We start from the raw sequence: 24,533 nt of genomic DNA, 5'->3' as shown, positions 1-24,533 counted from the left end.
TCAGTGCCTGAACCGGGAGAGCCTGGGGGAACGGCTCCCCTGGTGGTACCGCTGAAACCCCTCGGAGGTGGCTGGGAGCAGCAGGAGGCTGCTCAGAGAATCCTTCTGGCAGAGAGCCATGGCCTCCTTGTAATTGATCTTCTCTTTAGTGACGGGGTCAATGAGATCTTTTTCGTAGTTGGACTCATCCTGGAGCCTGCTGGCCAGGTCGCCTGTTATCATCCCTGTCTGGGCAGCTTCCTGCACAGGGATGCGACCGGTTTTCTTGGGATCGATGAGCCCTCCAGTTAGATGCTGGACCTCCAAGTAGGGGAAAGCGCTGTCCTTTGTCATCCATCCCTTCTGAACTGCTTCCCCCACCGACAGCCTTCGCTTGGTCACTGGGTCCTCGATCCCTGTGAAAGCTTTCTGGGCATTGAGCAGTCTCTGCATGTAGGTCCTGTCAATCAGCCCCCTCTCAATCGCTTTGTGGACCGAGAGCCGGTCCCGAGAAATCAGGTCTATGATGCCCCCTGTGGCAGCCTGGGCTTCCAGGAGCTTCTGAGCTGTCATGGGATCGAGCAGCTTCTTGGCAACAGCCGTCTTGATGTTGTACTTGGTGTCAGTGGTGGTGTCGTACACCCCGGCGATGGGGGATGTGTCATCACAGAAGCCCTTCTGCGAGGCTGGAGGGAAGAAGCTATGGGTTTGGTGGGTGGTAGGTGAGGAGAGTGGTGATTTGGAGATGATGGAGCCAATAGAGAGGGATGAGGGAGGCTTGGATTCCCCAGCCACCAACAAGGCAAATTCGGAGATGGGAATCTTGCCATCCCGGTACAGCTGGTACTCCTCCTTCGTGATCCTCCTCAGCTTTAGAGCATCATCAATGGAGTACTGCTTCCCACTTTTCTTGTCAAGGAGAAGTGAGACTTCCCCATTTGGACCTAGGGTGGTGATTTCCTCCCAGTCACACTCCAGCTCTTGCAGCTGGATGTACTGGCTTCTGTCTATGATACCTCTCTTATAGGCCTCATAAGGGGACATATCCTTCCCTGTCTCCGGGTCCAGTATAGAAATCTTGGTGGAGAGGTTGGTCTCTCTCATCTGGGTCTCATGATTGATTTCTTCCCGGTTGACCCTTGACTGGAGATCTCGAATGAGCCTCTCCTTGTTGTAGATCTGATCCTTCTCCCTAAGGATGTCTGCCTCCAGCAGGGAAAACTCCTGTTCCAGCTGCTTCTTCTTCTGCCTGTCGTTCTCAGTCCGCTGGTTGAGCAGTTTGGACTCCTCCCGAAGGAAGAGGATCTTCTGCTGCTTCTGCCTCTCCAGCTCTCGCAGTTCACTCTCCAAGTTGGCTCTCTCCTGGATGGCCAGGTTCCTGGCTTTCTGCAGCTCTGTCTCTTCCCGAGCCCACGTCCTCTTCATGCCTTCAGCTCTCTCAATCTTCTCCCTGAGCCACCGTACCTCCTCCTCTGCCTTTTGCTTGGCCCCCCTCTCCCTGCTCAGCAGCTCCCAGACACGCGCACGTTCATTCTCCAGTGCTCTGTCCTTTTCCACTCGAATCACCTCCTTGTAGATGGTCTTCTCCTGGGATTTTGTTTTCTGCAGGACATCAACTTGCACCTGCAGGTTCTTGCATTCTCGTTGCAAGTTGAGCACCTCCATCTTCTCACGGTCCAGCTCCAGGCGCAGGTTGCTGGCAGACTGCTCGAGGACTGGATCCTTCTCCAACTTGACCACTTCTTCCATAATGATCTTTTCTTGCACTGGGGCTGGGCTCTCCTCCAGCTCCTTTATTCTCAGTGTAATTTGTCTCATCTCCTTCTCCAGTGCAAGCCTCTTGCTTCGATCCTCCTGAAAATTGAGCAGCTTCTCTTGCTCTTCCACCAGGGCACGAACCTGTTGCACGTCACGTTCCAGCCGACGCCTGTTGCTCACCTCCTCGTCCAGACTCCGGCTCAGCCTGGTGTGCTCATCTCGGAGCTTTGGATCCTTTTGAGTCAGTATCACCTCTTGGACAACTACCTTCTCCTCTGGCTTCCGCCTCTCCAGCAGCATGTATTTATTCTGCAGGTCATAGATTGCATCCTCTGCTGCTCTCCTCTTCTGAGACATGTTCCGCACCTCTTGACGGAGGCGATCAGCTTCTTTTTCCAAAAGTGGATCATTTTCATATCGGATGACTTCCTTGTTGACCAGCTTGGTTTCCACCTTGGATCTCTCCCTCTTCCATTCATCCCGCTCACCCTGCAGCCTAATCAGCTGCTCTTGGGTCCTGCCATTGGTGTTCACTAGTTCGTTGAGCTGTTGTTTCAACCTGTCGATTTCTCTAAGAATCTCTGGACTCTTCTCATGTTTCACCACCTCCTCTATAACCTCCTTAAGCTCCACCACTGGTTTCTGTGACCTGAGGACATTGAGCTCTGCTAAGGCCTCTTCCACTTCACTGTCAATCTTTGTCCTTTTCAGAGTAACTTCCTGCAGCTCCCTCTTCAGGTGGGCAATTTGCTTCTCCGTTTCAGGATCCACCAGGAAGATCTCATTGACCCTCTCTTTAACCTCTACCCTTGGCTTTTGCTTCTCTACAATACTGTACTGGTTCTGCAGCTCTCCCAGGTCACCTGTAAGCTTCAAGTTCTTGCTTTTCTCTTCTTCGATCAGAGTTTTAAGCTTGGAAGACTCTTTCATTAATTCTGGGTCCTGTTCTACCTGCTTCACCTCCTTAACAATTATTTTGGGTTCTGCTGTTTCAATTAGTCTTTCCACCTCCTCAATCTTGCTCTTCACCTTCACTATTGCTTCTTCTGCAGACTTCCTCTTGAAGGACTCCTCATCAATTTGTAGCTGCAGGGTCCTAACAGACTTCAGCATTTCTGGGTTTTTCTCCAGTTTGATCAGCTCCTTCACCACCACTTTCTCTCGGATATTGGGCTGCTTCCGCTCCAGCATGTGCAGCTCCCTCTTCAGCTGCTCAAGTTCAGAAGCAGCAGTCAAGCTTTCCTCCTGGAGATGTTTGATCTCCTGACGAAGACTGGCTGCTTGGCTATCCAGGCTTGGATCTTTCTCAATTTTTGTGATCTCTTTGGTGAGGAGTTGGGCAGGAGCGACCTTCTTCTCGCTCTCCATCTGGGCAAGCTTCCTGCTCATCACTTCAATGTCTTCTTGTAGGCTCTGCCTCTTTCTTCCTTCCTCTTCAATTTGCTGTGCCATCTTAGACAGGTTGCTCTCCACCTGTGGGTCTCTGTAATACTCTATCAATTCCTTCTCTTCCACTCTTTCAATGGGCTTCTGAGTCTTCAACATGAGCAGCTTGTTTCTGTGTTCCTCTAGGTCCTCTTCGATCTTGGCCACTTTCCTCCTTTCCTCCTCCAGCTGTGATTTCAGCCCCTCAGATTCCCTGCTTCCCATAGCTTTGTTTTCAGATTGCTGGCTTTGCTCATGCACAGCTTCAATGTCCTCATGCACTTCCTTCTGTGAGGGAAAAAAACAACAAAAAAGAAATTAAAAAAAAGAGAAGGGAAACAGAGTCACTCTTTGAATCTGGTGCAGTCAAAGGCCTTTTCCATGACAAGGCACAGGAGGAGACAGAACTGGTACAGAAAACCCAGGGAGCCTCCAAATACAGCTGTTCATAAATGGCAAATGAGGACACATTCCCACCATCTCTCATTGGTGTGTCTTTCCCCTTGTCAGGGAGTTGCTGCAGCTGAGGGAGGGCCATGGCCAGTCCCTGCTGTGCAGATGGTTCATGGTAGCACCACAGAGTGCCCCACTTCAATCTCCTGTCCTTCCTGAGCATGCTGAAAGCCACCTGGACCAGAGACCTTTCCTAGAGGTGAACCAAGCCCTCTATGCCTTTTTATGCCTCTTATGAAAGGCATAAAATTCCTATTGCTTTGAAGTGTTTCCAGAAGATTGTGAGCACTACATTCCAGGCATATCCACAGACAAATCTGGAATTCTCAGCCTGTGAACGTTGATTAGATCCAGCTGAGAGCAGGTTTAAGAGCCCTCATCTTTTTTCGTAGCATAAATTACAGATTCAGTAAACACTTGAGAGCCCACAGAGTGATGAATGTCACAACCTCAGATGTCAGTGAAGCTGTGGTTACTCATGGTCTTTATCTCACAGAGGTTTTCATTCCTGTCCGTCCTCATACCTGGCTGTGGAGATGTGGGGAAGGGCAGGGGGATCCCAGGCTGAGAAGATTTTGACAGCTTTGGAAAGATCATTTTAAAGCCCAATCTAGAGTACCCCAATCTTGCCATGAGCTGGTACCTTCTCAACAATCTTCTTAGCAAACTCCAACCGGCTGAGTTGCTGCCTATTTTCTGCTGCCAGCTCCATGTAGAGCTTGGTTACATCATTCTCCTGAAAAAGAAGCAGTGGTGAGAACCTTGTCCCCCTCACCCTGGCACAGCTCTCTGGAATGGCACACTCTCCCACCCCTCTTTTCACTTGGATGCACTTTTGTGTAACTTCACAATGCCAGGGATTAGTGTCACCACATCTGACTTTCTAGAGAAACAGAGTCTAAGGACTCATGTAGGAGATCCTGCCCCTTTTATTGGAATGCCTGTTAGATGCCTTCTAGCCTACACAGGCTCCAGACTTCCAGATTCACCTTGGGCCACATAAGGATGGCCAGTGGCAAAATAGCCAAAGTGATGCAGGAGAACTGGGTTGTAGTTGGGAAGAACACAACTCTGTTCAGAGGACAGAGCTCTGGCTCTGTCCTGTCCTCACACACCAACCCTGGAAGTTCTATCTTCACAAACAATATGGTAAGGAGGCATCACCAGCAATCTCAACCAAAGGTACCAGACACAGCCCTACTTCTGGATCCCTCACATGATGCTTTGCCCCATAGACAAAGAGATCCCTGATGATATTTTCCTTGGGATTAGGACCATGATCAGCTGTGGATGCCAGAGTGGCCTTGCAGAGAACATGGGGCTTGGGTAAGGAGCTAGACAAAGGTTTCATGCCTTCATCTTAACATTGTACCTGGGCCTGGATGCTTTCTTGCAGGGGGGTCACACGCAGCCTCTTTGCAGCAAAATCAGTCAGGGAAGGGTCCAGAGAAGAGCTGTACTTGCCTGCTTGGAGTTCATAGTCCTGTTCAGAGCAGAAACAGAAGAATCAGTTGGGGTTTCCTTGAGTGAGAGGCTAAGGGAAGGCTATGTGGGAAAAGCCAGCCATACATTGAGGGTGGACTGCACGTTCCGGGAGAGTCTGACCACGGTGTTCTTCTCGGGCTCCTTGCTTTCAATCTCCCCCACCAGCCTCTGCAGGAGAGACACATGTTGTCAAGGACAGCTGCAGGTACAGCAACCCAGTAATACTCCTGCGGGCAAGAGTGGTAGCTCAGCCTGGTACTAACAGAAAGGTGGGAAGAGGAGGACATTTAGGAAAGCCACCTGGGCTTTAGAGGATCTCAGCAGCACTGTCACTGGCCCAGGCCAACACAGAGACCATCACATCTCATCTGAGCTGATCAGCCTAGGATCTGCTCAAGGGGAAAAAGACACAGAGCCCAGATGCAACATCTCAGCCCAAGGTGCAATCTTTCAGGGTCGGGTATGTCCTCTCCTCAGCCTGGGTGTGACTAGCACAGATGAGGACACCAGCACTGCAGATGAACATAGCAGGGCAAGGTACATCATCTGGGGGCTGCAATTTGTTGTCTCCTTGCTCTAGTTCTTTCACTGTGGTGGGTGGAGCACACAACTGGAGCTGGGTGGTACTATTTTACACCATTCACAAGCAAATCCCTCATCCCTGTTAAGTTACAGGTTATGAGCCTGCCCTGGAACTCACCTTCTGTGCCTGCAGCTTGTAATTGATCTGGCTTGGCCCATCGGTGGTCTTCACTTGATGCTTGGGTAGGTTGTTCATCCAGAACATCAGGTTCTCGTTGGAGTTTTGGAACTGCTGGTAGGTGAGGCTGATATTTCTGAGGGTCTTCTCTCTGCACAGCACAAAGGTGAACAGGAACATCAAGGGGAAGAGCAAGAATTCATGTGTAAGTTCCCAAAAAAACACAGTATGGGGAGAATGTCACCACAGCAAAACAAGAGGGTGACAGCTGGTCCCTGGGTGGGGGACACAGCTGTGCACACCAGGTTTGGTACTGCAGCTTGAATGCAACTTGGGAGAGGAGAGAAGGCAAAAGGCAGGCAACCAGCACTAAAGCCTGTGAGAAAATGTTAGCTTCCAGGGTCTCTCTGGGTCAGGCAGAGGCAACAAGGCTACCCAAGGCTGCCTTCTCAGGGCCATCTGGAAGCTGAAAGCCTGCACTGTGTGGAGGAAGGTGACAACTGCCCAGCAGGACAGCCCTAGTCCCCAGTATGACAACAGAGGGGTCAGGATCAGGGTCCTGCCATGAAGAACATACTCCTGGGACTCTGGCTAATGCTGGTCCACGTCAGCTAAGAGGAGCAGAGATGATGCCATGGTTCCTCACCGCTGGTCCAGCTGGTCTGCCACGGCGTGGTAGCGGTCGTTGAGGAGCTGCACCTCCCGCCTCTGCCGGGGCAGGTCAGGGCAGTACTCCTGGAAGTTGTTCTGCACAGCACTGCAGCTGTGCTCAGCATCCTTCAGCCCACGGTTCAGCTTCAGGACACAGTCCTCTTGGGCCACCAGGTCCCGCTTCATCTTCTGCATGGAGGGGGGGGCGGGAAAAACCCAACAACTCAGACAAGACACCTCCAGGTTGGCACCAGCCCAAGCAGAAAGCCCTTCCTTAGCACAGTGACTGGCTGTGCAGCACCTGGGGGTTGGTTGGGCTCTCCAAAGTGGACATATGGGAGAGCCATGAGACCTTGTTCAGTAAAGGTGGGAAGCAAGGGGAGCTGGAGGGGGCATGGGGCAGAAAGGAGAAGCTTTGGGGAAGGCAAAGAAAGGGTCACTGTGAGTCAAGGGTGACAGCTAATGGTGGGGAAGGGAGAATGGGAGCAGGGAAGAGTAGGGAGGGGTCTGTGACAGGGGTTAGATGTTAAGAGGTTCATCATGTATTTCAGGGACTGCAAAGGTCCTGGGAGGGTCAGAGCTTTTTGCTAGTTAGTGAGTGCAAGTCAGTCTGCAACAGCAACGTGAACCTTTGTGGGACAAGTCCTTAGAAAGGCTCAATCTCTGGTGCCTTGGAGTGCTCTAATAAGCAAGGCCCAGCTCTCCCCACCATTGCTACCCAAACTGAGAGATCTCCCTTCCCCACCAAAGAGCCTGATGTTCTCCTACCAGCAGATCGTTGGCCCGATCCTGCAGGGCATTGGGAGATGCAGGAATGATGCTGTCCTGAGCCAGCTTGGCCTCAAACCTGCTGACAATCTTGTCCGTGTTCTCAATCTGAGTCTCCAGGTTCAGGGCAGCCTTAGCCCTGGGGAACGGAGAAATTACAGGACAACTTTAGCTACAGAAGGCCCCATTCTTCTCCTTTTCTCTCTGATTTTGCATGTCTAAGCTTATTTAACATCAGAGTTTCTACAGCATGGCAGAGAACAAGCAATATGGACTCACAACCCTGTCTACTGCAAAGAGGCCAGGTCTATTGCATTTCACCACACCCAGTGTCACTGGGACACAGGTTCATTGTGGTGGATTTCCATGGCTTACATACAGGAATTCCTTTGGAGGTGCCTTTGATGATGGGGGGAAGGTTTCCAACCAGCCCTTGGCTAGATGGACCTCAACCAATTGTCCACGTGGACTGAAGACATTTTCTCTCATGCTTTTGTGTTGACACCTCTGTGCAAGGCTTTCCTCCTCTCTTCCCCATCACACCTTGCCACCACCACCACCACTCACTTCTCGTTGTACAGGCTGGAGAGCATATTGACATCGTTGTATTTGCTCCTGAGGGCATTCAATGTGACAGGGAGCTGGGAAGCTGAGGTGCTGGTGGGTTTCTTGGAAAGGTAGGTCTCACAGTCCTTCTGCAGGGCGTCCTTGGCTGCCCCCAGGTTCTCAAGTTTCTTTGTTGTTTCCTGGCACAAGCAGATGGGAGCAGAGTCACCCAACCCAGCCATAACAGTCTTGTTGAGAAAACATCACCCTCAGGGGCAGGCTTTGCTGTGGGGCAAAGGGTGGGGTGGCCCTCTCCTGAGGAGTTGGCCCTCAGGTACAGCCCCATCCAGACTGTGACTGTCTGGCAACAGCAGGGTGTGGGAAAGAGAGCAAAACAGACACAGATGGGAGAAACCTGAGTCCATCCTTCTGCCAGGGCTGGGTAAATACCCATGGAGGAAGGTGTAACAACCTGAACTACTACCAACCCAGAGCTTATGCCAGAGGGATAAGGATGTGAGGGGCTCCAGGGCTCTTTTTCTGTCCCACTTACATCTGCCAGTCTGTACTTCCCACCAGGTGAGCCAAAGCTGGGCCTTGGCTTAATGCCCTCTATCCTGTTACCTTATGTGCTACAGACTTGAGGGTGAGGTGTGACAGCCTCCCCAGGACAAGGCTGAGGACTCCCCGAGGCTGGAGCCTTGTCCACAGCTCTGAAACCAATGGGCCATCTTGCTACAGAGCTGAGCCAAGGGGAGAGCCTGTGTTTCTCAAGGTTTAGCTCAACCAGTCCCCTCTCCAGGGCACAGCCAGCCTGCCACCCTTGCAACTGCAGCACAGGTTTCTCCTTTGAAGCACCAGCTGTCATCTCCTGTGTGATCCCTATGCCAGTTCTGTTTTGGGCCAAGAACACCTGGCTCCACCAAACTTACCCTGCTCCAATCCTGCCTCAGCAGCACTCACCTGCTGGTGTTGGATCCTCCTGGCAAGGTCATCTGTGGGGTCAGTGTAGCTCACTGGAGATCTCACTCTGTTCAAGACCTCCTTCTCTACCTGGACCAGGTCCTTGCCAACACGATCCAGGCTACTGAGAAGCTGGTCAGCTTGGGGATCATCCTGGACTGCAGGGGGGCTCCTGGACAGAGCTGCAGGAAGACACAGCTTAGGTTAACCACCATTTCTCATCTGCCATCCTAGTCTTGCTGCTCTCCCATACATGGTCCCTAAAGCTCCAGCTCCCTCTCATGACAGCCCCGCTGCAAAGCTCTGCCCTTTGTGTTCTGCAGCTCTGAGGCCCACAGGCTTCTCCTGAGCACAGGGTTCTGATGCAACCATGAACCATTCAGTTCATGTTTCCAGTCAGGCACGTGTGTGGCAAAGGCTTAGGTACATGGTTTTAGCTCTGCCCCAGAGCTCAAGTCCAAAGGAGGGACAGAGACAACCACAGCCATCCCTGCTCAGCTTTGCTGGGCTTTTTCAACTACAGCTGTGGGAGTAACCCAGCTGGCCAGGGGTTGGGATCTAGCCATGGCTCCCTGCTTATTCCACAGCTCCCAGCTAGGGAAGAGACCTGCCAGGAACTCAAATCCCAAAGAAGGCTGAATTGAGGCTTCTGAATAGACACATCCCCCTGCAACCCCGAATACTCTGCAACTGTTGATGGAGCTGGAGGTCAGCCTCAGAGGTTTGAGAAGGGCAACAGAGTTTAAGTGAATTGTCTGGGATCAGGCAGTGACTCCTTGGCAGCACCAGGACTCAGGTTATCCCATCAGCTGCTCTTTCCCATAGAGCAGAAGGCACCCTCATGCCTACCCACCCCTCTGCCTGCCCAGTGGGTGCTCTGCTTCCAGCCAGGTCTGGGGGCTCTGGAAGGGAGGTGGTGGGGCTTGATTTGGAGAGGGCTTGACTGGCCAGTGGACATACCCTGCTGGCTGGGCTGAACCTGCTCCTTGTGGCTGCGTCTCAGGGTGCTCTGAACCGCCGCTCGCTTCTGCTTCACCGTGTTCAGCTCCCCTTCCAGCCTGAGAGCAGAGAGGAGCAGAAGTCAGCAGGACAGGGAGCTGCTGCACTGGGCAAGCCTCGACAGAGCCCTGGCAGCAGCTCCATGCCTGTATCTGTTCCCAAAGGCAGTGGGGGGGGGGAAGGATGTTCCCAAAGGCACCGGTTGGTTTCTCCCACTGTTTCTACCAGAGCTGGAGGTTTATGTCATAGCACTGCAGCACTTCACAGGAAGCCAGCAGAAGTTGCTGCTCTCCTGTGGCTGCAGCCCTGGGAACACCAACCCTCATTTGTAAGGATGATTCCCTTCTAATGAAACCAGAGCTGGGAGCAGCAGAAGTTGGAAGAACCAAAAAAATCTCTGGGTGGGAGAAGACAGATGGAACCAGGAGGTTCCATCAGCCTTTGAGGGACCAGGCTAGATCCCATCCCTGCCGTGGGCTGCTCCAGCTAAACACTGGGCTCTAAAACCAGCAGGTCCTGGCTTGCCTGGCTGCTGTCAGGCAAGGGCTGTCCCCTTGCAGGGCCAGGACATAGCTCCATGCAGAGGGACTGGGTGGTGGAACATGCTGGGAAATGAAACAAAGACAAGTACTTTGCATGCAGGAAGGGAAGCACCCACTGGGAAATTAAACAAAGGGCCAGATGTGACCTGAAAAAGGGGAAGAGTTTTCCAGGTAACCCCTCCAGAGCTGTTATCCAGGAGGCAGCTGCCAACTTTTTCTTTTCTGTTTTAAAACACACATGAAACCCTTAAACCCAAAGGATTCAGTGATGTGGGAGGTGAGGAGGGGTGGGCACGATGAAGCCATCTGGCCCGTGTGCCTGGAGCTCCCATCACAGACATCCCAGGTGACTCTGAACCTGGGCCTTCCACAGCCCTTGGGCAGCAGGGCTTCAGCCAAGCCCCTGGGGACACGATTACAAAGGTAATCCCAAAGCTCCCTGCCCCACCACCCCATCCTGTGGGAAACACAGAGGCTGGCAGAGCCACCAGCAATGAACTTCGTGGTGGTTCAAGGAACATTCTGCAGTCTCCAGCTGGGGCTGGCTGAGAGGAGATACCACAGATAACTCTGTCCTGTTTGGCAAGTCCCAAGCTCCAGACTGATTCTGCAATGAATTTAGGCAAACCTATGCAAGTCACATGTTTGAGTGAAGAAATCAAGCCTGACTGCCAGAAAACTCTTTGACAGCAAGGTCCATGCAGTGTGCCCTGCTGTCGAGGAACAGCAGGAACCTGGGTGAGATGCTTGGGTGCAGGCAACAGTCCCTGTCCAGGAGGGATTTCTTACTAGACACTCAAGAGGTCTGTTCCCAGCTGCTCTTTTCCTGCAGACACATTGGCTATGACTGAAGAGCAAGCCTGAACATCTCTCTGGGTCAAGCTCTCCACTGCAGACTCACCTATTGACCTTGTCTATGGACTCGGGGTCTGGTGGAGGGATGGAGAAGCAAGCAGAAGGTGCCTCCTGGACCACACCAGTGCTGCTCTGCACCACCCACATCTCTGGGTTGCTGTTGTCCTTCAGAGTGTACTTGTCACCTCTTGTCAGCTGCACCTGGGACCAAGGTACAAGACCCAGTGAAAGGTTTAGCTTTCCAACACTAGGCCAGTTCCTCCCACCAGCAGCCCAAGATCTGGAGCAACCAAAGAAGAATCCAGTTGCCTGCCTCTTTTGAGGGTACTGCCAGGCAAGCCCTCACCTCCCCAGCATCCCAGTCACAGAGGGTGTCCAAGGTGAGGGGCTGGGGGGGACGCAGCCTGCGCAGCTTCAGGGGGCTGATCTCTTTGCTCCTTCTCTTCAGGTCAGCAATGCTCTTCTCTGCCTGCTTCACCACCTTCTCCTCATTCTAAACAAAACAGGGAAGACAAGGGTTGTGACCAGGCTCGGATGAGAGGGAATGTTAGGGATACCTACAGTGGGTATTCTAGGACCAGCTGTCCGTCCTTGTATGGCGACAGTTGAGGTGGAGGCAGAAGTGTCTCCATTCTTGACCCCTTCCCATCCCTTCTCCCCCTTCTCATTATCAGCACACTCCTTCACTCACAGCAGACCTGCTCTTGAAGGCACAGCCTGAGTTCACCTTAGGTGATCCCACACACATATTAAATCTCCTGGAGAAGCTTTTCTTCTCAGAAATGGAGACCTGCCAAGAGGTGGCTGCATTCCAGTGTCAGAAGGTACCAAGAACCCAGCAACTCTTGGGAGCAAAAAACATTGCCTGCCTGGGAAGATCCTGCTTTGAACGTGTCCTCTCCTTTTCTCCAGGGCAAATGTTCCTTTCCCATCTGCATCTCACCCCTGAGGTCAGATTTCTTTTTCCCCCTCCCTCAGCTCACGAGAGTGCTGAGGAGGTGGCAGAACCTTCCCCTGCTGCTTGGATCCCAGCAGCTCAACCTCCCAGTGGTCCTTCTAATCCCGTGTTTAGGACAACGTGCGTCTCCTCCCTGCCCTTCTCCTTTGCTCTGGTGGTGACCTGGGGCCTGGCAGTGTGTCACTGATGGGGACAGTGCCTCCCCAGGGGTCAGCGCCCCACAGAGTGAGCAGTGTGGGCCTTCTGAGGCCACAGGGGCTCAGCATGCAGAGCACAGCTTTGCCATGGGCTTCCCCTCCCCAGCACAGAGCTGGCCTGAGCTGGCCTGGTGGGGTTATTCACCCACCTCTCCCCCTTCCCCACTGCTTGTGATGTTTGGTCTGTCCCTTAGGTCTGGCTAGTGCTACCAGCCCTGAAGACCTCACCTCCAGCTGAAGCAGCAGATCTGACACCACCCCAGGACTGTCTTTGTTGAACTTGCTGTATTTGGTGTCCAAGTCAGAGTTCATCTTCTTCAGGGAATGGCTCACAGCCTCAGCATCATCCTGGAACTGGAGGTGTGGGTGGGAAAGCAGTCAGGGATGGGAGGACATCACCATCTCCAAGTTCACTGGGGTCTCTCACTTCCCAGCATCTCCCCCACAACTGGTCTGGGGTTCACAAGACCCTGCAGACCATCCAAGCACGTGCTTGGACAAGGACTCTCCATCACCTGAGCCACAGGAAATAATCCCAACCAACAAAGTCCCAGGTAAGGATGGGGAGCAAACCCTCCCCTGTCCCTCTTCTCCAAGCCAGCACACTAACCCAACAGGGCTGGTGAGACCAACTGGGAGCCTAGTCCTTCATCACAGCCCTGCAGGGCTGTGTTTTGAGGGATGCTGCCCCAAAAGACCCTGACTAAGAGCAAGCAAAGGATCTCCCATCCTTGTCCCTTTGCTGTCTCTCTTCCCACCCTGCCCACTCTGGCCTGGCCCTGCAGCCCCCATGGCCCATACTCTGCTCATTGTACCTTCTTGTAACTCTCCACACTTTTCAGTTGACTCTCCTGGCATATGCAGAGATTCAGGAAATTCTGCCACTCATTCTTCAAGGCTTCCTGGTGAGCCTGTGGTGGGACAGAGCATGACTCCATGGGTTCCAGCTAGTCCTACCTCTCCCACCAGCAGTCTCCTCTCCCCAGAAGTCCCAGAGATCAGAGGAAGGGTGAAGGCCTCTGTTGAGGAGGTGCAGAGCTATGCCCAGCCATTGCCTGATGCTGAGCCTCAACAAGCCTGGGCACCCACCAGGACCTCACTCCCACACAGCAGCCACTCAAGGGGGTCTCAGCTCCAGTGGTGGGGGTGGCTGTGAGCCCACCTCAGCTTGCCACTGCACCTGCAGGCTTGGAAATACAACCCTGGGAGCTGGTACTTCCTGGGAGAGGTCACACTGTGTCACAGCTGGAGTTTCACAGCAGCATGAACGTGGCTGTGTTGGCCACGTGTCTGAGCAGCAGCCCAGGAGCTGGTCCCAGCACACTGATGGTTGCCACTATCTCCTGGACATTTCTGATGGGGTGAAGAGCCTGCACTGCCTCCCCACAGGGCTGGAGCAGACAGAAAGATGCTGCAGTGCAGTTGGTGCAGCGTGGGAGGCAGGAGTAACACAGCAGAAGAGGTGAAGAGATCCCTCCTGACCCGTTTCCTGGCTCTTGATCCACAAGTTATGGACAGCATTCTCATTTTCTCATAGATTTTGGGAGGAGACTCCCTACCTGGATAGGCTTGACAGCTGGATGCTTTAGCTCAATCATCCTGTCCCCATCATCCTGAAGGTTGTTCACTAACTCCTCCTGGCTGAGCAGCTCATTGGACTTGAAATCCTGAAAGGAAAGAGAAAAATCCATGGCAGTGGGAGCACATGGGGAGCTCAGCATGGTCTCCTGGGGCACCAAACCCAGAGGAAAGGCTCCCAAAGCACAGAGATCCTTGTTTGTTTGATAAAAAAAAACCAACAACAAACAGGGGCTAGGGCAAAGCTAAAACAAATGAACCACACTTGGGCCTCAGAGAGCATCAGGGCATTTGTTCAAAGAGCATTTTCCTAAGCAATTATCCCTCTTTCCTTCCTGATCCCAGCACACAGCAGCCCCTGGGTGTTGTACTTTGGACCTTGAGGCTGACATGGCTGGGCCCTTCCCTCCCCTCTGATGTGATTCCCTCCCTGCACTGTGATCCCACACGCCAGCTCAGGGGACGGGAGGGGACACACGGGACGGCTCATCCTGAGCTCCAGTGTGGACCCCGAGTGTCTCTTCTACCTCTGCTTCTGTGCCCAGGGCTGCCAAGCTGCCCTGGGAAAGCAGCAGGCTCAGGGCTGGTGGTGGATGTCTAGGAGGCTGGGATCCACCTTGCAAACCTCCTGTCCTCCAGGGGAAGCTGCCAGCCCCAGGAGCTCACCTCGTACTCCCGGCGCACGCTTTGGACATCCAGCATCTGGTCGCTCCAGTCCCTCTTCAGGATCCTGGTCTGCTGGTCTGTCAGGTAGCCCAGCTCCTTGGTGCAGCCCTGCAGGTGGTGGTACAGGCTGCCCAGGCTCTGCCCTCTCCAGATGGATGATTTCTGCCCGTGCACACAGGAGAGACAGTGTCAGGGCTCATGCTGAAGAGCCCCCTCTCCTTCCTCCTCCCCAGGACCCTGCTCAGGCTGCACATCCAGCAGGAGATTCCCAGAGACCTTGGCAAGGTTGCTCTTATCTGATGGGGCTGCTGTTCCCTTTACCCTCCTTCACAGACAGGATGAGTTTGTCTAACCAGAATCCCAGGTGTGGGCTGGTGCCTCCAGCAGTCTGAGCTGGCCCAGTTCTGCTGGATTTCTCCCAAATGCCATTCCTCAGCAACAACCTTCACGGGCCCAGCTGGCTAAACCCAGGACCTTCTTCCCTGGCCACCTCTTTTTCCCCAGCTGCTCATTTCCTCCCTGGAGCCCTTGTTAAGGATCAGTGCCAACCCCAACATCTGCAGCCCTGATCTGGGACAGCCTGTGGGCTGGGACAGGGATTCCTGCTGCTGCAGCCAGGAGCTCACAGCCACCTAGGGAGCTCCAGATCAGTGACCCATGGAGAGGAGAGACACAGATCTCACCCACAGGATTCCCCTGAGGGTGGTGACTGTGCTCTCAATTTACACCCCTTCCAATGGTGGGGAGGAAGTGGGGAAAGAAAATGAGGACACAGCTTGACTGTGCAAGACCAAAGGTAGCTCCTGCCCCGAGCTGGACATTCCCTGTCCACCAGGGAAGGCTTTACTTTGCTGTTTGACCCCATCTGTTCAGAAAACCACTGAGAAGCTTACCAGCAAGTCCTTGTACTGGGTCTTTAGATCTGCCACATCCTGGGTTACAACAAGGCCAAGACCAAGGGGGGAAAAGAAGAAGAGAGAAAAAAGCTGTTACCAAAACACCATCAGAGGTAGATGCTGATTTATGGAAGATGCTTAAAAAAAAAAACATTCAGGAAACACCTCCCTGGCCCCTGCATGCCTTGATCTGTCCAACCTTAGGTCTCCCTGTGCTAAGCAAGGATGGATATTCACCCTGAGGAGCAGCCAGGCAGCCAGCAGAGCCCACAGGGTCCCGAGGGAAGCCAACAGGATCCAGGAGGGACAGAGGGTTCCTTACCCTGGAGTGGAGGTTCTTGATCTGGAGGCCATAGGCTTCGATCTCCTTCTGGAGGATGTTGTGCTCAGCTATTTGCTTTTCCAGCTCTGACATGCTGGGCCCATATTGCCCCGTGTTGACTTGTTTCTGTGCAAGAGGAGTTAGGCAGAAACTAAAGGAAAAGAGCTGATTGCAGGGAGAAGCCCCACTGGGTGCTGGCAGGGGATGAAAAGACCTGGTATCTGATGCCAGTCCAGGAGGAAGGGACCCTGTTGTTGTTTACTATGATTGCTGTTGGTTGCCATTTCCCCACAGAGGGGCAAAGATAACCAGGCCAGATAACCCTGGGGTACAAACCTAAGCTGAACCAGCCACCCTACCCATGGTGACATGCACTGGATTCACACAGTCACCATCCAGCTTCCACAGGAATCCATGTTGACACCAAACTGGGCAACCCACAGAACTTGCAGCATGAAAGCCAAGGATGTAGGGCTGTAAAGTCCTTGGAGACATCACCTCCTCCATCCTTTCATCCCACAGCACCTCTCCCCAATCCCTCTCCTGTAACTCTTAATCTGAAGGGGTCAATCCAGAGGTTCTTCCAGAGGGTTTTAAGAGGTGGAAGTCCTATCAAGAGTTACTTCCACCACCCCAACATCTCTGCACGATGCTGAGCACACAGGGGCTGGCAGAGCCCTACAGGCCACTGTGGACATTATCTGGCCTTGTAGGAGTTGGGAGATACATCTAAAACCAGCTGCTGTTACCATCTTTTGGTCCAGGATCCTGGCCCAGTCCACCCTGGGCCCCATGTCAGGGATGTTCAGTTGTTCGTAGAGCGCCCGGTACTCGGCACACAGCTGTGTCACCCGCTCGTGGAGCTGCTGGATGCTGCCAAGGGGAAAAGGCACGTGTCTCCGTGTCACTTGGGAAGGGGAAGAACCAAGGTGGGGTTTTGTGGAGCCCAGATTTCACTCAGAAGACCCAGGCTACGTTGCTGTCCCTTTGTGACAACGGCCTCCTTCAGCAACGGAGGGGCTTGTCCTGCTGCTTCCCACCTCCAGGGCTGTCTCAGGAATGACCAGCCCAGGAAGAAGCTGCAGGGAGATCAGGGTTGGCCCTTCCCAGCTAGGAAACAACAATTCCCTCCTGATTTCCACCAAGAAGGGTTGGAGAGGGAAGGGGAGCAAAGCCCCAGAGGAAAACTCGAGCTCTTCTCCCATCTAACCCCCAGCTCTGCTGCCCTGAGCAGAAGACATTCATTCAGTTTAGGCAAGGAAAAGGGGATTTGCCCTGGGAACGGGGACAACTTTTTAGCTCTGCTTTATTTTTTTTCCTGGAACCTTTTACAAGGGCTCCCAAGTAACACCAGGGACTCTTGGGTGGTGGGTCTGGCAGCCACCCTGCACAGCCCCCTACCACGCATTGGCAGAAGCCCTGATTTTAAGGCTAAATCCTGTGGGAAGAAGGGTGAAACGTCACCTCTCACGTTTCCCAGCTGCTCAGTGTCCCCATCACACCAGCCTCCCCCATCCTGTACTCACTCCTTCTCTATCTCCACAGCCTGGGGGTGTTTCAGCCGCTTGGCACGGTCCACATCTAGAAAGAGGTCCTTCAGCAGGGTCTCTGCTTCCTTCAGGTTTCTGGCATTCTCTGGCTGGAACTCAAAAGCCTTGTTCTTCTGGTGATTGCTGGTATCCTGGAGATCAGGGACAACAGAGCAAAAAGCCTGGTTGGACCCTACAGATCTCACAACGCAGAGGACCTGGATGCTCAACACACCAACCACAGAAGCCCTGTGCAAGGGTGCAGCTGGGGAACATCTGCCCAGACAAGGGCTTCAGCATCTCTCCCACCCAGGGGACCAGTATGGGTCAGGCTGGCTGCCTCTGGGCTGGCTGGCAGGCACAGGGCTCTGCTGCTGCAGGTGAGACAGCCTTGGCTGTGGGAAGCATGAGGCACCAAGCAGAAAGCACCCAGGGCAGAATTTGGGAGGCCCTGGAATGCAGCCCCAGGGGCTGGGAGGCTCTTCAGGGTGCTCTGCTCCTCCCCAGCCTCGAGTCAGCCCCCAAACCTGCACAAGGGACCTGATGCACAAAGCAGACACCTGACCTGTTAAGCCCAGACACGGCATTTCTAGGCAAAGCCTTTCACCTTCCCACCACCACCTGCCACGACTCACCTGCTGGAGTCTGGACTGTGTCTCCAGGATGTCCTTCTCCACCTGGTCAGCATTTGCCTGCATGCGGGAGATGAGCACAGCCAGCTCATTTGATGAGGACCTGAGAGAGGGAGAAGCAAAGCAGAGGGGTGGGTGAAGGCAATCTTCCTCCTCATCATCATCACTGCCCAGCACCTGACACAGGCATGGCTCTTCAGGTTCTCCTGGTCTCCAGAGAAAGAGCTTCAGCTGTGGCCAGGTGCATACAAGTGGTTGATGCCTGGCTGTGGCCTTCAGGCAAGTGAAGGTGAGAGGTGAAGTGTTCAGAGTGGGCAGTGGCTCCTGGCACACCACAGAGGTCACACAGCTCCTAGCTAGAGGACACCACAGGTGCTCAAAAGTTCATGTGGATTCAAAAAGCATTGGAGGAAAAACAAATCTAAATTTGCTGTAGGGCTCCCAAATGCACGGACACCACCTTGGGCTGGGAAGACCAGACAGTTGGAGACCAGGAGAGCAGCCTGCAGAGGCAGCACAACGTGCTTGCCCTGCTGGGAGCCACGTCCCTGGGTGCCTGCCCTTGGCTGCTGGTAGAGGTGGGTGAGTGAGAAGTCCCTTCAGCCTGACCCAGAACTGCTGTCCTGTGGTCTCCTTTCAAGCAAAGTGCTCTGCAGCTCAGCTGGCTGAGGTGCAGGAGCTCCCAGTGCCATCCCAGGACCAGGCAGCAGTGGACAAGGACTTGCTGCACAGACCACAAGCCCCTCGGGGCACCAGCTGGGTTGTTGCAGCCACGCTGCTCTCAGGGCTTGGGGTCAAATTTCCCAAGGCCAAAGCACAACCACAGCCCTCCTCACCCCAGTAAAGACTCACTGGAGGTCCCCACCAGACTGTTCCCTATTGCCTGTCCCCTCAGTGCCACCACAGGACCAATGGACACTGTCACAGCCCTTATTCCATCAGCCCTGTAGTGACTGAGCACCCAGAGCCCTGCCAGAACAGCTGGATCCAGAGCCTGCAGCAAGGCAGGGGGTGGTTCCCTGTGGACAAAGAGGCACAAGCCTTGGTGCCACCTTTGTCCCCATGCTCTGTGGCTTCTCACAGCATCTCCCCTGGGGATGGTGCTGAGCAGAGGTGGGGACCAGAGCCCTGAGATGACTGGTGATGGGACAAAGTTCATCAGAGGCTCAGCTCAGTCATGTGCTGGTTCTGGGGTCTGAGACCAGAAGGGAAGAGTTTGAGCAGCCACAATGGGACGTTGCACAAGGCTCAGTTGGTACAACCTGGTGGAGGAAGAAGGCAACAGAAAGATGTCCTGCAGCAGAGCCACCCACATCTGCCCTCCAGCCACGTGGCTTCCTTCCTAGCCCCCAGATCCAGCAAAGGACAGGGGGAAGTGGGTCCCTTAAGGGCTCTGTCCTTGCTCCAGCTCCCCATCAGGGCTCCAGCTACTCCATAGGTCATCCCCAAAACCAGAGCAGACACTGGGATGTTCATTTGATACAGCCCTGGGTGCCTGTGAAGTGCCAGGGAGTGTCACGGTCACCCCAAGCCCAGCACTTGTGTCCACAGACAGAGCTCGTGCTGAAGTCATCTCAGCCACACTGACCCACCCTCAGCCCCACTGCTCTTGCTCACAGCTTCCTCCTGTCCCCTTCCTCCCTCTCCTCCCTTGGTTTTGATCTCCCAAGAGGGCAGGGTGGGCCTGGGGTGCAGCAGCTCCCTTGGGCTGGCAGTGTCTCCTGGCCATGCCTCACCTGCCAGGTCCATGTCAGCAAAGCAAAGGGGGACCTGCTTCTCCCTGGAAGTGCCCTCTTCTACAGGGTCCAATTCCAGGGATTGTGGAGCCAGAGAACCCAAGCAGGGCATTCATCATCATCCTCCTCATCATCAAAGCATCACTGCCTGCTGCAACCTCTTAGATCCCGTTAGACGTTCCCTCCTGACCCCGTGGATTCCTGGGTTAAGCTGCAGTGCTGGGGGAGATGGAGGGTGGTCCCAAGTCCCAGCAGAGGGTGGAGGGGAGCAGTGCAGAGTCAGGACTCAGCTCCCCATGAGCCAGAGTCTGCAGCAAGCTGGAAGCCCTTGGAGGTCCCCCTGCCCCAGGAGGTTACACAATCTCCCACTCATCTCCGACACACCTGGAATGAGGTGGTGTCCCATGAGCAAATACTTGAGCTCCACCCAAATTTCCTGCCTGGGCTCTCTGAGCAGGGAGGAGAGGGTGAGTCACGGGCTGGCTGCCATCCCAGGGGATGGATGGACGCCTCTCCCCAAGCACCAGGGAGAGGACCATCCCATCCCAGAGCTCTGGATGAATTTGGCTCCAGCCTGGGAGGAACAGGGTGTCCAGTTTGAGCCACGTTGCCACGTGACCACAGATACCTCAGTGCAGCTCCAAGAGGATCCCTGCTTCCCAAGGAGGGTAGATTGCCAATAAAGTCCTGCTTAGTCCTGGTGGCCTTCCCTTCCTGGCTGAAGGAAACACTGGGATACCTAATCTCTTGGCTCCTGGGGCTGGATACACCGATCAGCCGAGCCACAACAAAGCTAGAAGCGATGGTCCCTGGAGAGGGGGTGTCCCAGGAGGAGAGGGGGTGTCCCAGGAGAAGAGGGGGTGTCGCAGGAGGAGAGGGGTGTCTGCACACTGTCCTGGGAGCCTGAGGAAGGCCTGATGCACAAATGGAAAATCCACCTCAGCTGACTCTCCCCTTGCCATGCTCCTCAGTCGAGGTGGGAGTGATGCTGAGGAACCTGCTTGGTCTGTGCACACTTGGGAAGGGCCCCAAATACCACAGACCCTCCTATCCCAACAGCTGAGGAGTGTGAGCTGCTCCTCTCCATGCCAGCATCCATCCCCACAGCCCATGGTGACACAGGTGCAGCGTGGATTTCCCTCCTGCCCCATCCCTGCTGCCCCTGGGAGAAGCCCTCACTGCACCAGGGCTGACCACAGCCAGGATCCATGTTTCAGGGTGAAGATACTGACACCCGGGCTGCAGAGAGGCCACCTGGCACGGGTTGGGATCTGAGGAGCCACAGGCTCACTCTGGGCACCCCTTGGCCTCCCGAGCTCCGTGCACAGGGTGTGTGTGGCCAGGATGGCTCAGCAGGGTTCCTCCTGCTCCTGCTCCTCAAGCGCCAGGGCAGACCTCCTCCCTAGGGCTACCTCATGCCTAGAAGAGCCAGAGCACTGTTATTATCCTTATTAATTGGTGCATTTCTCACACCACTTTCTGCCTCCTAGACAGCCCAGCTGCACACAAGGGTCAGTGTCTCTCAGCAGGAGCAGCACCAGGACCATCTCCCACTCCCACCAGAACACATTTGGGCAGGACCACAGCACCCACCCCTCTTCAGTCCTTGACCTGCTCTGGCACCTCCTTCTAAGGGACTTGGTTTTATGGTCAGAAGGCAGAGCCCAGAGCTGGGTCTGTCCTCCCCAACACACAGAAGCCATCCCTCACTGCCCTGCCTGCCCAAGCTGCTCTCTGCAGACCACCAGCCACTGCTGGGCTAGTCCTGTGGTTAGAGGGAGCAGGGAGAAGCAGAGGCAGTGGCAGAAGCAGAAATGCCAGGAGACAATTAAACCAGGAGGTGACTTGCCATCCATCTCTAAAACCACCCACAGCCTTTGCCAAGATGGCACCTGGGCAGCCAGTCCAGCCAGACCTGATTCAGTTCCACCTTCTCCTGAGTTTTCCCTTTCAGCCCCACAACGTGCCTCCTCCTAGAGCAGGGCACAGCAAGGGTGCTCCTTGGGGACCAGCCTGTCCTTGATAGTGCCTCCTTGAGATGCATCCACCAAGCAAAGAGCCCTGCGAGCCGGGATGCTGAACATCATGGTCCCATGGACCAAGATGAGGAACTTCTGCAGGGGTCTGTGCCAGCACCTGCTAACTGGGAACCTCCAGAGGCAGGGAACTTTGCTGCTGATGTTCTGGCCTCAAGGCCACCAGGAGCAGCTGTGGGCCACCAACATTTTCTTGGGGCCATCTGCAGAGCGTGTGCTGGTGGCTGGTCCTGAGACAACTCATTCACCTTCATTTTCTCAGCCAATGTGGGTGCTGACCAAGTCCCAAGCCAAGGCCAAACCAATTAGCCTTTGTCTAATGGTTGGTGCCTCCTGAAACAAGCACAAAGAGCTGGGTAATTGCCACACTTCTGGCTCCAGCCTCCATCCTGCACAGGGGAGAGGTGCAAGGTCTTGCTGGGATGCAACTCCAGTTATCCCAAGAGCCCCATGTTGGGGGAGAACCCAGCCCCAAGCCCCCTGTGGCACAGTGGGGGCTGCAGAGAGCTGCCCCAGGAAGTCCCAGGAGAAATCCCCAGCCCAGGCTTGGAGGCTGGCAGGCAGCACAGGCTGGGGAGCTGGATAGATGGCATTAGCAAGGTGAAGAACAGATGCTGAGACAGCTCCCGGGCTTCTGGGGAGGTGTCTCCCTGCAGCCAGGCCCCAACAAAGGCTTGTTGTGCAGAGAAACCCCAAATCTGATTTTGTGATGAGCTGGTGAGTGCTCTGAGGCAGAAGTTTCCTACGGTGGGGCAAGGGGCCAGCTCCCAACATCCACAGGGGGAAGCCTCAGCCTTTGTGGGAACCTTCTCCTCCCCAGGTCCTGCTGCCCTGCCCAGCAGCCCTGGGCCACCACCCTCCTCAGTGGCTGTTTGCTAACGTTGGGCTTGGCCCCATAAAGGGTGCAGCTGGGTGCCAGCACTCTGCTGTGTCCCCCTGGGTGTCCATACACACACCATCCCAGGCTGCTGCTGCTGCTGGTGGCCCCAAGTGATGGGACCAGCCCTTCCTTCTCCCTGCAGGTCCCCTCCTCTTCAAAAATAAGCCCTTTGTGGTTTCCTCAGCCTCTAGCCCTGGCTGGGAACAGGGATTCCCACAGAACCCACCCACCAACACCAGGAAATGCTAAATTGCTAAGGGAAAAGTGGAAGAGAACTCTGAGGTAGCAACTGCAGCTGAAGGGAGGGATGAGCAAGCTGTCTGTAGGAACATCCCCTCCCAGAGAAGCCTCCTGATCCCACCACACATCCTGCTCCTCAGAGCTTGGGGTTTCTCTTCAGAGGAGGATGTGGCTGTTAGATCCTTTTGGTGCTGCCTCAGAGAGACCTAAAAGAGGCAAACCCAGTTGTTTGACCTGCAGAGACACAGCCTGTCACCAGGATGGGTTAGAGCAGCCACCAGCAGACCTGCTCCTCACCTGAGCAGCACCAAACAGAGCATTCCTCTCCAGGGATCCCAGTTCCCAGGGCAGCATCACACCGACCTCACACAACCAGAGAGCCCAGAGATCCCAAATCCAGGCTGGTATCTGTGTCACCCTCCAGCAGATCTCACTCCACCCAAGCCAAGAGGCCACGCTGAGTCTCCCTACTCCAACCTGCCCAAACAGGGCTCTGCACCTCCTCAGGTCACACAGCCCTGAGCACCTCTTCAGGCACTGCACCTCCCAGGGGCTGCACAAATACCCCTGGGCTGCAGCACAAAACCCACCAAAGACAAGGGCAGCACCTTTTGGCATCAGCTCCTAGCAAGCCCCAACTTCCTGGCTGCTCCACGAAGGAGGGAGTGATCTTAGGAGATCAGGAGACACCAGGTGCTCTTCCCTCACCTTCCCCCAGGGTCCACAGGACAGTTCAGAAAGAGAAGAGTGGCACTTACTTGCTGGGCTTGGCAGGGGAATCTCTGCTGGGGGAACTCCTGCTCGGGGAGCCTTTGCCCACCCCCTTGAACATGTTGGTGAGGTCCCAGTTGGTCTCCTGGAGTCTGAGAAGCAGTCGTGGGTGCTGCTCCGTGCCCTGTAGGATGGAATGACAAGACTCAGCAAGGGGAGGTCGGCGGCAGCTCAAGAGCAGTTTCTGGGAGGCTCCTCCCCAAAGGCAGGTGAGCAGCAGCAGCAGCAGCAGCGATGGAGGCACACATGAAAAAAAAGAAATGACTCGAAAAACCAGTTTGGGGTGGAAAGAGCAGAGCCCCAGAGGGAGAACGGGAGACCCCGCCCTGGCTTGGAGAGTGTTTTGGCACAGACAGCACACACAGCTTTTTGGGCACACCAGCTCTGTTGGGCACACCAGCTCCTCTTTTTGGGCACACCAGCTCCCCTTTTGGGCACACCAGCTCCCCTTTTTGGGCACACCAGCTCCTCTGTTTGGGCACACCAGCTCCCCAGCAGAGGGGCAGGGAGCACGGGCTCTGCAGGGAGCAGGACTCTGCAGAGGTGGCTGGGAGGGAGGGCACTGCCACCACTGCCACCCATTTTAAAGCATCTTCTGGCACTGGCTGCTTGAAATGCTAGAGAAGGAAGGGAAGCCCTGGGGATGAAGCCAACCAAGAGCTGTCCAAGGCGGTGGCAGCAGCAGTTTGGGAACCACCAATTTGCAGAACATGATGTTCTTTTGCAGTTCAGTAAACTTCTGGCCCAGGCTCAGCACAAGTTGGCCCCAGCTCCCAGGAAGCCACAGAGAGCTCATGGCAGAACCACGGGCAGCAGCTCCAGAGGAGCATCACAGGGGCCTCAGATTCAGGCTCTGGGACAAACTTGGCTGCCAAAGCCCCAAAGACCTGGGTCTGGGTCTCTACCTAGACACACAGTCTACCCTGGAGAAGGCTTTGCCTCTGGGCAGCTCTTTCCCCTGTGGAAAG

The 24,533-nt window shown here is 54.7% G+C and overlaps 1 protein-coding gene across 1 annotated transcript; it reads right to left on the bottom strand.

Annotated features, from left to right (window-relative positions):
• On the bottom strand, positions 1-23,626 carry EVPL (envoplakin). Its single transcript, XM_051634872.1, has 22 exons — positions 23,553-23,626; positions 17,906-18,005; positions 17,268-17,422; positions 16,491-16,614; positions 15,742-15,867; positions 15,417-15,455; positions 14,524-14,685; positions 13,839-13,946; positions 13,095-13,190; positions 12,508-12,633; positions 11,471-11,617; positions 11,171-11,325; positions 9,689-9,786; positions 8,729-8,910; positions 7,787-7,965; positions 7,220-7,358; positions 6,447-6,640; positions 5,801-5,951; positions 5,185-5,268; positions 4,988-5,098; positions 4,259-4,351; positions 1-3,450 (listed from the first exon to the last, which is right to left on the bottom strand). Exons 1-22 carry the CDS (start codon positions 23,624-23,626, stop codon positions 1-3), a joined length of 6,093 nt encoding a protein of 2,030 aa, XP_051490832.1.
• Positions 23,627-24,533: the final 907 nt, after the last annotated feature.

The sequence above is a fragment of the Apus apus genome, chromosome 17 (assembly GCF_020740795.1).
Source record: "Apus apus isolate bApuApu2 chromosome 17, bApuApu2.pri.cur, whole genome shotgun sequence".
Classification (NCBI taxonomy): domain Eukaryota; kingdom Metazoa; phylum Chordata; class Aves; order Apodiformes; family Apodidae; genus Apus; species Apus apus.
This window is presented reverse-complemented; position numbering and strand designations above follow the sequence as displayed.

Coding starts and splice junctions, on each gene's coding strand:
- EVPL (XM_051634872.1), bottom strand. CDS start 23,626: ATGTTCAAGGGGGTGGGCAAAGGCTCCCCGAGCAGGAGTTCCCCCAGC. Junction 17,423..17,905: donor CACAGTCCAGACTCCAGCAG/GTGAGTCGTGGC, acceptor CCTGATCTCCAG/GATACCAGCAATCACCAGAA. Junction 5,269..5,800: donor ACAAGCTGCAGGCACAGAAG/GTGAGTTCCAGG, acceptor TCTCTCCTGCAG/AGGCTGGTGGGGGAGATTGA.